Genomic DNA, 12,427 nt, shown 5'->3' with positions numbered 1-12,427 from the left:
TGCGGAGGGGGCCTCACCTTGCGGAGGTTTATGTGTAATGTACGTCCTTTATTACTGTTGAATTCAATATCCTTGGGTAGTCCACTTGTTCATATATCAACATGTGTTCTGTGTGAGACTCTGAACAGATTCTCTCTCTTGTTGTCCTGATTTATATCCTGTTCGGCCACTTTATGTCATGTAACCATTAGCCAATCACCAACCAAGGAACCCCCCCCCCCAACTTACCACCTGAATCTCCTCCTAGAGCACCATTGTGTTCTTTTTAACCAAATATCAGCATATACAAGTGTTTACCACATGGCAGTACAATATAGCAGCTACGACATATAAAGTGCATGATCAGGCCGATGATGTGTGAGCAGGAAGTGTCTCAGCTTCTACTAATGAAGCGCTGCCTTTGAGATGCTCGCACTCTCTTTCCCAAACCCCCCTGTCACATACAGCGGGCTCCTCATAACCCCTGTCTGCCCTGCGATTACCTCTGCCACTCACATGAAATAATATAGTCAGTGTGTTGCTCACATGTCACACATCCTGTAGATTCTGAGGGGCTTGTCTGTGTTTAGGTCTCATTTCACAAGCGGAGCTCAGAGTTGATCCACTGCAGTTCCTGTCTGCCTGATCAAAGCTGTAAAATAAATGACACAGAGCTAAAAGGCTGTTGTTCTACTGCGGCTCAAGAAGTCGATGATTACTCCCTAAAAGAACACTTCATTTTATTCCTGCTGACTTATGTGCAATTATACAGCTTGTAGAGGGAAAAGGGTGACGTGAACAATGCACTTTATTCGTAATTGAATAAGTCCTTGACACACTATGCATGAGTCATTCCTTAAAAGGTCTGCGGTCGACCTGGAAGAGATTACCCAGAGGAAGATAGTGTAAAAGGACGTAGAGTCGTTTATTTTATTGTCAAAGAAGGGCATAAAGGTGCTGTATGAGCTGCCCGCCATTTGTTATTGTGAGTGTCTCCTGGCGAGGGTGGCCGTTAGTCCCCGTCAGGATGGAGTTGCTATGACCTGCTTTTTATGTTGAGGGTGTTCTCCTCCTGGTGAGGTATTCTCCTCGCTGGTGAAACACTACCCCAGTCAGGGAAGGGAGTGAAAGGAGAGCAGGAGATGTTTCCATGCCTTTGGGTGATTTCCGCTCTTGTTTTGTACTCCAAGTGCGTCTCTGCACCTGCATTGCTCATTTGTGAGGAGGAAGAAGAAGAGCGGTCATCTGACAGATCAAATCACATCCTCTACTTAACATGCTTCGACCGTGCTACTTTTCAAATTCATCACCATGCCTGCACACCATAACTCAAATGTATGACCGTGACACAAAGTGATTTATGATTACCTCTCCACCAGCGTTGTGTTATTTTCTTGCAGAACGGTTATGAAAATGTACGATAAGGTTTAATTGGATTTGAAATGAAAGCAGTGTTGTGTTAAGGTTACTTTATCCATATAGCTAATTCCAAGGCAATTCAAAGTGTTTACACAATTAAAAACTAAATAAATGAAGCAAAATTAAAAGAAGGCAATTCATAAAGACATTGAAGATAGTTAAAAATAATTGTTATTTTAACTATAATGTTTGCTTATTTGTCCTGTAATGTTAAAGCTATGGTCCGACAGAAGGCAAGTGATGCTCTATCTTGTAAAGAATGGTTGCAGTTTATACAGAGCAGGGCCGTCCCTCCCTACAGGCCGAACATGCAGACTGCGTGGGGCCTCACCTTGCGGAGGGGGCCTCACCTTGCGGAGGGGGCCTCACCTTGCGGAGGGGGCCTCACCTTGCGGAGGGTGCCTCAACTGAGCCGAAAATGCGGCGCACCTATGCGCTTATGCGGCGCAATTAGTGTGGGAGAAGGATCTTATTCATAATAATAAATAATAATGCATTACATTTTTTTTATTAGAGCGCTTTTACAGGTGCTCAAAGCGCTTTACAATTACACATTACACATATTAGACATGTAAGAGTCATTACTGTGGACATTACCCACAGGAGCAAAGGCAAGGCAAGGCAAGGCAAGGCAAGATTCGAACTGGAGTTCACCAACGCCCCTTGATCTGATGACCAACGCTCTAACCACTGCGCCAAAAAAGCCCTTATTGTTTCATTTTGGTTTCTTTCATCCGGTCATTTTCATTCTCCAATGTGTGGATTTAGTTTAAAATACATGGTCCTTCCTCTAAAGCTGCTTGCAACTAAACATGATGACTCAAATGGGTTTGATTTATGCAGTTAACTGAATTTTACATAGCCCTACTTAAAAGAGACCTCCAACTTTTTGTTCTACTCCCGGTACCGGGGGGAAAAACGCGTCATCTGCAGGAAACAGCGTCTGAGGGCATCTTAATATTTAATAAACTATGAATGTTTTATATCCACGTAACGAGAAGAAACTCAGCTAACTGATCTTTTTTTTTTTTTTTTTTAAACCCACAATGCTAACGCTCAGCCTCTGAATTAGCCACGAGCGGAAAAATGCTAACGCATTACTGCACAGCAACTCACTCATAACACCCTTATTATTATCTTAACTGCACATCCAACCCATCGACTAGCATCGTGAGATGACACAGAATCGATAGGTACATACATCATCACTCTATGATAAGAACTCGCGAAGATATTAACAAGAACAGACATCAAAACATGCTGCTGAAGGTTAATCCATAGGTTAATCCAATGTGTCTGTGTCCCTTTGAAATGATTTCTGATAATCCATAAGCAATAAACCAATTTTTCCTTTTTCAGATGTCAGAGCGTGAGCTAGGTTCACTCTCATGCAAAACTGCATGTGCAAAGCCCCCACTTTTTTTTGTTAACGTGTGTGTCTATGTGGAAATTCCTCTTAGATTCTATTGGCTCTAACGGTTAAAAAGAGATGTCAATCACCAAAATCGACCAATGGGTTCCAGAGAAACGGTAAAAACGCCCATTTCCACCCAAATCACCCCAAGAGGTGGAGTTTTTTTTGCTAAACCTCTCTAAAAAGGTGAACATGTTGTCTCTTGTTTTGCATCAATCTTGATACAGGGTACTTATTATATGTTGTACTTTGGATTCCTAAAGCTTTTAGTACCGTACCATCATCCGAGGGTAGTTTTCACTATAAGTAAAAAAGAATTCTTGGACGGACACTATAATTTACAGTTTTTTACTATGTTCAATCTGGATTTTCTTTAAAATAAAAAACATCTATATTGATTCTGACTCTTCTACATCCAACTCACAGGTTTATCATTGCTTTGAGAAAAAATATGATTAATTGACCCCTTTTAGAAGTGTAGATGGTCATTTGTTCTGGGAATGTCATTTTCGAGCCTGAAACCTGAAAAACAGGCTCAGTGCTTAACAGGTTAAAAGAGACCTCTAACTTTTACACATCAAAGCCTGTAATTCAAAGTGTTGTATAAAACCTCTTGTGGCTCCAGAGGGTGCTGTGCAATCTGGTAAATTGTGTCTAGTGATGTCACTTGAGACAGCGTCAGTTGGAGTCTGAGACCATGTTTTGGAAAAATCTGCCCGCTGAGACGAGTTAGAAAAAAGTCTGCAGACAGTATCACACCTCTGTAACTAGACTAGCATAATGCACCTGATCCTCCAACAGAACTGATCGCACTGTTGGTTTTGTAGGGACAAGGTTTTGATAAGGAAAAACACAGTGTAGGGTGAAAAAGATGATAAATTATTGCACATCCATATCCAAAAGTACTTACAAGTGAATGCTTAATCTGTGGTCTAGCCTTTTAAACATCTACCATCTGCACATGACTGCATTTTATGAAAACAGGTTATAATTCTGTTGGGGCGAAAAGGATTAGATTCAAGGAGCAACCACTACCTTTGGGTGTTTGCATATAGTTTATTTAACAAGGTAAATAATACAATATGTACAAATAAAAAAGGTACTAGTATTTGAATTGCCAGATTTGATCCTTTAAAGAAATGATTAATTGAAAAAGAGATAAATAACTACTTTTGAACATTATAATCCAAGTGAGAGATATGTGTTGACATCTCTTTCAAACAACCAATTTGAGGGTGTCATCCACCTCAATTGTGACTCATAATCATTTGTCTAACAATTACTGCGAAACATCCTTTGGGATCAGACTGGATGTACACTGCCACATGCTGTTACATCGCCGCGTCTTTGACAGTGAGGTGAGCTGTTTCCTCTGTGGCTCTCACAGATAAGTCCATTATTATGCACAACCTCCAGCACCGGGTTAGACCATCAGTATGCAGCACATGCCGGAGCAGGGCTGCTTCCTGACAGCAGGCCGCTATGCTGTCTGAGTGGAGGCTGTCTGATGTAATAACACTGCGTGGGAGGAGGGGGCCATTAGGCTATACTTTACTCCTAGGGTTTGAGGGGGCTGGCGGCTCTGTTGAGACCCTAATTACAACGCTTGAGACAGGAGGAAGCATCCCTGAAGGCAGTGGAGAAATGGGTGAGGCGAGGGAGACAGGGGGTGACAACAAGGCTCCTGCACTTTCCATATCTGGAAGCTTTCAGAATCTGTCAGTTCTGAAAGTGTTAAAACCTGAGCCATCCTCATTAGAAGGCCACACAACTTCAACCTTTTTGAAAACCGCTGCAGCCCGCATCTCCTGGCGCCACTTAGGGAGCAATGATCTAGTCTTGTATATATATATATATATATATATTTTAGTTCTGTTTTACAGTAATGTCTCGCAGCACACCTAATACCCAGCTACATAAAATGCAAGCTTTGTATTCTCCGCAGCCAACTTCATCTTGAATTATTTATTTTCCCAGGACATAAATAACAGCTTGCACAAATGTGTCCGTCTAACTCTCCTAATTAATTGTTTAACAAATATATTACATAAATAAATATGTACAATTTTTGTAAAGCACTTTGAATTGCCTTTTGTTGAAAGGTGCTATATAAATAAACTTGCCTTGCCTTGCCTTACATATGCAGTTTGTTGGAGAGAAACTCCCTGGAGGAAATTTGGGATTTCAGCCTATGCAGACCATTTACATGCACAAAAAAACTCACATAACACACTACAGGAAAGGGAAAACCCCCACAATCACAGGCTGCCTACTGCATACAAGAGGGTTGTTACCTGAGTGGGTGGGTGTTCACGTTGTTTCAAATATGACATTGGCATCTTCTTTACACTTCAGACTATCTATCCACCTGATTGTTGCTCCTAAAATACACCATTTCTAGATTATTTTTAAAACCGTTGCTGTAGTGTAGCCTGCTAATTATGCAGATCCGCAGCATCTAGCCTTGCATCATGGTTCCTTGTACTCAGATTTAATAGGCTGTGACCTTCTCTGCTGGAGAGAAATTAGGCTCAGTGTCTGCATAATGATCTGCAGAAACACTTGTGTCACCGTGCAACACAGCTCAGTAAGTGATAACGATAGAAACAGGTCATTACACTCAACTGCTATTCTGCTTTTCAACCTGCTTTATTTTCTCACTGGTATATTAGGAAGGCGATATTTAAGTGAGTGGACTCATACATGATAAAGCATATGGACCATGACTTCTATAACTGTTGGGTAAAAGCAAACTGAATACAGGATGTAAAATAATATTGTGTCAGCTGTTTTATTTGTGTAAGGAGCACACATCCATTCTCATGGCTCTAAATCTTTCTTTTGCTACAGTAATTTCCCACATGAGTACACTGTAAACCAGGGCCGTTTCTAGCTGTTTGGGGGCCCTATGCAAGATGCTGTTTGGGGGCCCTATGATGCTGTTTGGGGGCCCTAGTTTTTACAGTTTTTAACTACAATGGGGGGATTCCGAAGCCTTTAAGATGATCTGTGGAGAAGCATCAATCTGTTACACTTTAAGAGGAAAACCAGCTAATTTCACGAAAACCAAGCAATTGAAACTTACAAAAAATTATATTAAAAAGGTAAACAATAAGGCTCCTCTACGTCAATAAATGCAAGAGATGCAGCATTTTCTCAACAATGTATCATTTACATTTTTCCTCTTCTTAACACGTCACTCATTGGCTGACAGCCCAAAGATGATTTGGACTTTATTGATCCCCGAAAACACAAGCCACAGCTTTGCTATCATTGCAGTTTAGTTGTGTTTATATCCTACATTTGATTTTTAAGCATTTAATGCTTCACCGAACACAGGAGGGGGCTTGGCTGTCTACAAATAAAGACGGCTAATTTGAATTCTCCCCAAATATATTGAGGCTGAACCTGAACTTTCAGCTTGGGGGCCCCCTAGTGGCCGCGGGGGCCCTATGCATCTGCACAGTCCGCCTATAGGAAGAAACGGCCCTGCTGTAAACCAATGGAAGAATAGGGTATAAATAAACGATACATGTCATTTCATACCTCAATAGTTGCCCTGTTCTGCCCTGTAATGTGTGACTAAAACATGCTTTCAGTAACAGGTTGACTTTTCCCTCACTTATATTACATGTTTTATTGCTATTGTGCTTATTTTTTTTACTTTTCTCACCCTGCTTTCTTTTTCTAATAGTGTCTCCTTTTTGTCAGTGATTGCTGAACGTGAAAAAGACACTAGAACTATTTTCCACACAATAAATATTCATTAGAGTCTAGTAAATTGTCTAGAAACATATAACTACATTTAACAAATCACTTTAAAGCTCATTGTTTTAGATTAAGTTACATAAAAATGTCTGAGAGTGATTGATAAGAGCAATTTCAGAGCAATGTCACTACTATAAATAATATATATTTGTTCTATCTTTGTCAGGTTACAAAGCCTTACTTAAGTGTCTGTCTGGAAGATTCAGAAACAAAGAGCTGATCGGCATCATGGGTCCTTCTGGAGCCGGGAAATCCACTCTGATGAATATCCTGGCGGGGTACAGGTAAGATAAAGAAGATCGTACTTTTGATTTCATTTAGAGCTTAGAAAATGGCAGTGATATGGTTGGGAAAATACTGAATGTCCTCTTCCAATATCAGAGTACACATGATAACAAAGGTATCCCAACTGTAGCTGTGAACATGACAGGATGTGTGATTACCTAGAAGAGCATCAGGACTGTTTGAGGCATATGATAGCTATGTGATTAACATGATGATTCAGCCTCTATGGAGAGAGACATATGACAAGCATGATCATTTCTGACGTGGAGCTAATCTGAAGTAAACATTGAATACTGCTTTCTATTCCTCCATCTTGTGACTGTGTAACTCCCTCTCTTGGATACCAGCATGTGAAGGACACTGTTCAGGAACTAGTTGATGCTCTGTATGTGATGACTACTTCCATTCTTGCAAGGATAAGAAATACATGGATCCTGATTATTGAAGCTCAAGCCGGTGACGAGTGATATTTTTCTAACAAATATCATCATATTTTCTTGTTGGAAACAGAGAGACGGGCATGAAGGGGGAGATCAAGGTGAACGGCCGGCCGAGGGACCTGAGGACCTTCAGGAAGATGTCGTGCTACATCATGCAGGACGACATGCTGCTGCCTCACCTCACCGTGCGGGAGGCCATGATGGTAATGTCCTCTAAAGACAAGAGAAAACAAACACCTCATTAAATCCTAATGTGGAATATTAATGTGCGGACTTCTCTCTGTCTTCAGGTTTCTGCCAATCTGAAGCTGAACGAGTCCATGCAGGTCAAAAAGGAACTTGTAAGTCTGAATATATATTGATTGTATTTGCATTGCAATATTTCAACCATGGAAGACAATACATATATAAGTATAGCAAAGTACCTATCCATTTAATATCTTGTCATGTGTGTAATTGCATATTGATGAGCCAGCCAAATGTATGGTTGTAATGGATTTACAGGATTTGTGCATCAACATACATTTTTTAAGCTATCTGTTTCACTATATACGCCATTAGAGGCATTTTCATCTGGTTCTTTCAGTAGTTATAATAACATAATATTGATAACAATCCTCGTTGATGTCCATCTTCTCTGCAGCGAGGTCCTTCTTGGCTTTAGTTTCATACATAACCCTATCCAATGTAGAACTAAGCAACAACATTAACTTCAAAATGAGTCTATTTGCTTGTAATGTGGATCCTCCCCAAAACCTAAAGAACTAAAACATTTTGTAGGCTTCACAGCTTTACCAAATGTATCTCTGGAAAAAAAATATCAAATTGTAATTAAATCTGGAATAGATGTGTACAGATTGTCGAATAAAATAAAGAAAATATGTCACTACCCTAGTCCATGCTAAAACACTAAAACACACATGCATTATCGGCAAAAATTGAATAGGAAATAAAAATATGTATATTTATTATGTCTGTCATTTTTGAAGTAAGGGACCAGGCACCATTTATACGAACTGATATGTATATGTACTAAAGATCTTATCATAAAAATAAGTTACTATTTAATTCACCCTCTACTGTCACAGTGTAGGTGAATCAACACAAACAAAGAGGCCCGTATTTGTCAATGAAACTCACACCATGAAAGTCATTTTTTATCACTATCATCAGTTAGCTGTCATCCTGTACGAACATCCGTCTCTGTGTGTGTGCAGGTGGATGAGATCCTGACGGCTCTGGGTCTGCAGGAGTGCGCTCAGACACGCACCAACGCTATCTCTGGAGGTCAGTGTAAACGACTGGCCATCGCCCTGGAGCTGGTCAACAACCCGCCCGTCATGTTCTTTGACGAGCCCACCAGGTAGGATAATATTCAGCTACTTTGAGGGAGTGTATTTTCATGTCCAGATTAAAGGATGCGTGTATTCGCGGCTTAAAACTAGACATTTCTAATGCGTTATCTTTGAATTCATTGGTTTACCTCAGAGTAATGATTGCTTGTTTGGCTTCAGATGAGGGGTGTCAAACTCAATTTCATCGCGGGCCACATCAGCATTATGGTTGCACTCAAAGGGAGGGTTGTAACTTTAAGACTATATACATATATATATAATATATATAAAATAATGTATTATATTTCGTTATTGCCTCTGCATTGGATTATTATCGGATAGTGTAATAACTCCATAATTAACTACGTCTGAAAGCAGAAGTCTAGGGCAAATAATTGCAAGTCTCTTCAGTGCATGTCACAAAACGAGATGCATTGTGGGACATGTAGTTTATGGGCAACCTGCTTCTGTAAAGTGGCATGTAACTGTATAATAAACGTATGATATTCTTTGCAAGCTCTTGCGGGCCACATAAAATGGAGTCGGGGGCCGGATTTGGACCACGGGCCTTGAGTTTGACACCCCTGCTTCAGATGATGTTGAAATAATGCGTCTCGTGGTTTATCAAAAAACGGATAAAAAGCTTTCACACACATTCAACAAAGAAAATAGGCCTTTGCAATAGTCGAACAAATCTAAACAAAGGAAACAAAACACAAATAATATAATAAACAAACTAGGATTGTCTTTCTTTCTTTCATCCTTTCGTAACTTCAAGGTTAAAAGCTGTGTCCCTACGCCCATATCTGTGTCTCTTAAAGGGTGTCTGTGTGTGCGTTTGAGGGATTAGACAAAAAGAGAGTAATAAATGACAAAATTATAATTAAAATGATATGAGTAGCAATATAATAGTCATGTATTTTAGGGGGGGGGCATGTAAATAGTAGCATGACCTTGAAGAAGTAGAAAGGGGTGGTGGCTGAGATCGGATTGAGGGTTATGAATTCAATGTATCAATGAATGGGTTCCAGACCGCATCAATATCTATGGTTTGTTTTTTTATGCCGAAAAGCTGTCTCTAACACATCGACCTGTCTGGTTTCCTGTCTCTCCTTGCGTCCCAGTGGTCTGGACAGCTCATCCTGCTACCAGGTGGTCTCCCTCATGAAGTCTCTGGCTCTGGGAGGACGGACAATCATCTGCACCATTCACCAGCCCAGTGCCAAGCTCTTTGAGATGTTTGATAAGGTAACTTGAGTGCTTATAGTGCCGGACACGTTTCCATTAGCCCGGGCGCTGGTTAGCGTGATTCATTTTGTCCAGCTGCGCAGGAGTCGATACGCAGGCCTGTTGTTTTGTCAGTCGTTCATATATTATTCAGAGAGTCAGTGTGTTGGAAACAATGTTGATTACTGTGTACCCGTGTTCCCTCACCAGCTCTACATCCTCAGTCAGGGTCAGTGCATATACAAGGGCACGGTCCCTTACCTCATCCCTTATCTGAAGAGCCTGGGCCTCCACTGCCCGACATATCACAATCCTGCTGACTTCAGTAAGTCAAGCATCTCCTTAGGTACGTGTGTGTCTGTGTGTGTTGTTGTTCTGACCATCGTGTCCTCTCCGTCCACAGTCATCGAGGTGGCGTCAGGGGAGTATGGGGATCTGAATTCAATTCTGTTCGAGGCGGTCCAGGGTGGACTGTGCTCAGATCAGAGCAAGAAGAACTCCGGAGACAAAAGCGACTCCTCATGTCCCTCGACATGTCCCAGTGTGAGTACAACCACCCTTCTCTTCAAGTAACACACCTTTATGTTTGATTCAAAGGGGCTCTTTTACGCTTTTGGGGTTTTCTCTTTCCTGTAGTTTGTTATATAGGTTTTTGTGCATGTCTGCAAAGGCTAAAATCCGAAAAGTTTTTCTTCTGTAACATAATGACATCACTATTTAACACTCGCGCCACTATTGGCTGGCGCTCCAACACATTGTACGTGATACGTTAAGGGGCGGGACATTTTTAAGCCATTGACCAATCACAACAGAGCCAGCTAACCAATCAGAGCAGAATGGGCTCTGGTTTCAGACAGAGGGTGAAAACAGACCCTTTTGCCTACCATGCATTTACACATAATAGCATTGGATGCATCCATTTAGAACTACACTACTCGTATCACAGCACTTTTGGGGTTCACATACGTTTCTTCAGAACAAAACACCCGTAAATCTTTCCTGTCTATATGATCCAAACTGTTCCTCTGCTCCACTCTATCGATCCGTCTCCTCCACCTCGCTCAGCTTCCTCTCACTCTTTCTTTCTCCACCTCGTAGATCACTTTTGATAAGAGCATCAGCTAAATGCTAAAATGGTAAATGTAAACCACCAAGAGCACTTTGATATACCATTACTCCTGCATGGTGCCGTTTTGCCCTGTTAGTGCTTTAAACATATCGTCAATTTATGGATTTTCTCTGTTGCCCTTTCTTTCCATCTGGATTTTTTTTATGCGCAGGAATTATGGTGTTTTTTTTATATTGTCTTTGAATGCTAATTTCAGATGTTATAATAACGTTGGTCGCTTTCCTCTCCCGCTCAAAATATCTGCCGTTTATCATCACTTAGAGTGTGTTGCAGATGTGTGCATTAAATATCAGGCTATTTATATTCTTCCATTGTTGCAACGTGCCGTAAGAATGGGTATGATGTTCTCTTTGATCTGTATTGCAGTTTTCTTGTATCGAGTGTGTATTACATAACTAACTCCTCGCTGTCCCCATTTCTCTCCACAGGAGACAGGAACTCTTGAGAAACATAGCTTTGCTACCAGTACATTCACACAGTTCTGCATCCTCTTCAAAAGAACCTTCATTACGATATGCAGGGACATGGTAATAATAACTCACACTGTTATAAAATAATCAATCAATGAAGGGCTTTTCAGTCGTGGTGACGTTGGTTTGTTTGTGTGTTTTCAAGGTGCTGACCCACCTAAGGGTGATGTCCCATATTTTTATTGGAGTGCTGATTGGCTTGCTTTATCTCAAGATTGGAAATGATGCCAGCAAGGTGTTCAACAACACTGGCTTCCTCTTTTTCTCCATGTTGTTCCTCATGTTTGCTGCCCTGATGCCCACCATCCTAACATGTAAGATGCTCTGTCTCTTGAGAGTTTGGAAACTTTGATTTGCAGTGTTCTTGTTGAAGTCTTTTAACGCTGCTGTTGTTCCCCAGTTCCTCTGGAGATGTCCGTGTTCATGCGGGAACATCTCAACTACTGGTACAGCCTGAAAGCCTATTACTTGGCCAAAACCATGGCTGACATACCGTTCCAGGTAATGATCGTATAACTGTGCACACAATGGTTTGGACATTGGAGTACAGTGTTTTTCAAACTACAAAATCTCTTCTACAGGTGATTTGTCCGATCTTGTACTGTAGTATTGTTTACTGGATGACTGAGCAGCCTCCAGAGGCGAGTCGCTACCTCCTCTTTATGGCTTTGTCCACTTCCACGGCCTTGGTGGCCCAATCCCTCGGTCTGCTTATAGGGGCTGCATCTTCATCTCTGCAGGTAGGCTTAAAGTCCCCTTCCTATACACATATGTGTGGTTTTTCGTTACTTAAAGGGGACCTATAATGCAAAATGCACTTTTGTACGTCTTTTATACATGAATATGTGTCCCCGGTGTGTCAGGGAACTCACCAAGTGTCAGAAAACACAACCCTCTCTCTTTTCCTCCATACCCAAATCTCTAAAACGGGGCTGCACGGATCTGATACAGATTTGAAATAG

At 41.1% G+C, this 12,427-nt stretch overlaps 1 protein-coding gene across 1 annotated transcript in view; it reads left to right on the top strand.

Moving 5' to 3' along the window:
• Positions 1-12,427, top strand: part of abcg4a (ATP-binding cassette, sub-family G (WHITE), member 4a) — a 19,060-nt gene that overhangs the window by 4,010 nt on the left and 2,623 nt on the right. Inside the window, exons 3-13 of the mRNA XM_010776615.1 lie at positions 6,747-6,864; positions 7,376-7,508; positions 7,596-7,646; positions 8,523-8,668; positions 9,764-9,887; positions 10,077-10,191; positions 10,270-10,409; positions 11,424-11,522; positions 11,611-11,779; positions 11,866-11,966; positions 12,047-12,205. Of these exons, the coding sequence (XP_010774917.1) occupies positions 6,747-6,864; positions 7,376-7,508; positions 7,596-7,646; positions 8,523-8,668; positions 9,764-9,887; positions 10,077-10,191; positions 10,270-10,409; positions 11,424-11,522; positions 11,611-11,779; positions 11,866-11,966; positions 12,047-12,205 (1,355 nt within the window). The remainder of the gene's footprint in view (positions 1-6,746; positions 6,865-7,375; positions 7,509-7,595; positions 7,647-8,522; positions 8,669-9,763; positions 9,888-10,076; positions 10,192-10,269; positions 10,410-11,423; positions 11,523-11,610; positions 11,780-11,865; positions 11,967-12,046; positions 12,206-12,427) is intronic.

The sequence above is a fragment of the Notothenia coriiceps genome, unplaced genomic scaffold (genome assembly GCF_000735185.1).
Source record: "Notothenia coriiceps isolate Sejong01 unplaced genomic scaffold, NC01 NC01_scaffold00017075, whole genome shotgun sequence".
Taxonomy (NCBI): Eukaryota; Metazoa; Chordata; class Actinopteri; order Perciformes; family Nototheniidae; genus Notothenia; species Notothenia coriiceps.
This window is presented reverse-complemented; position numbering and strand designations above follow the sequence as displayed.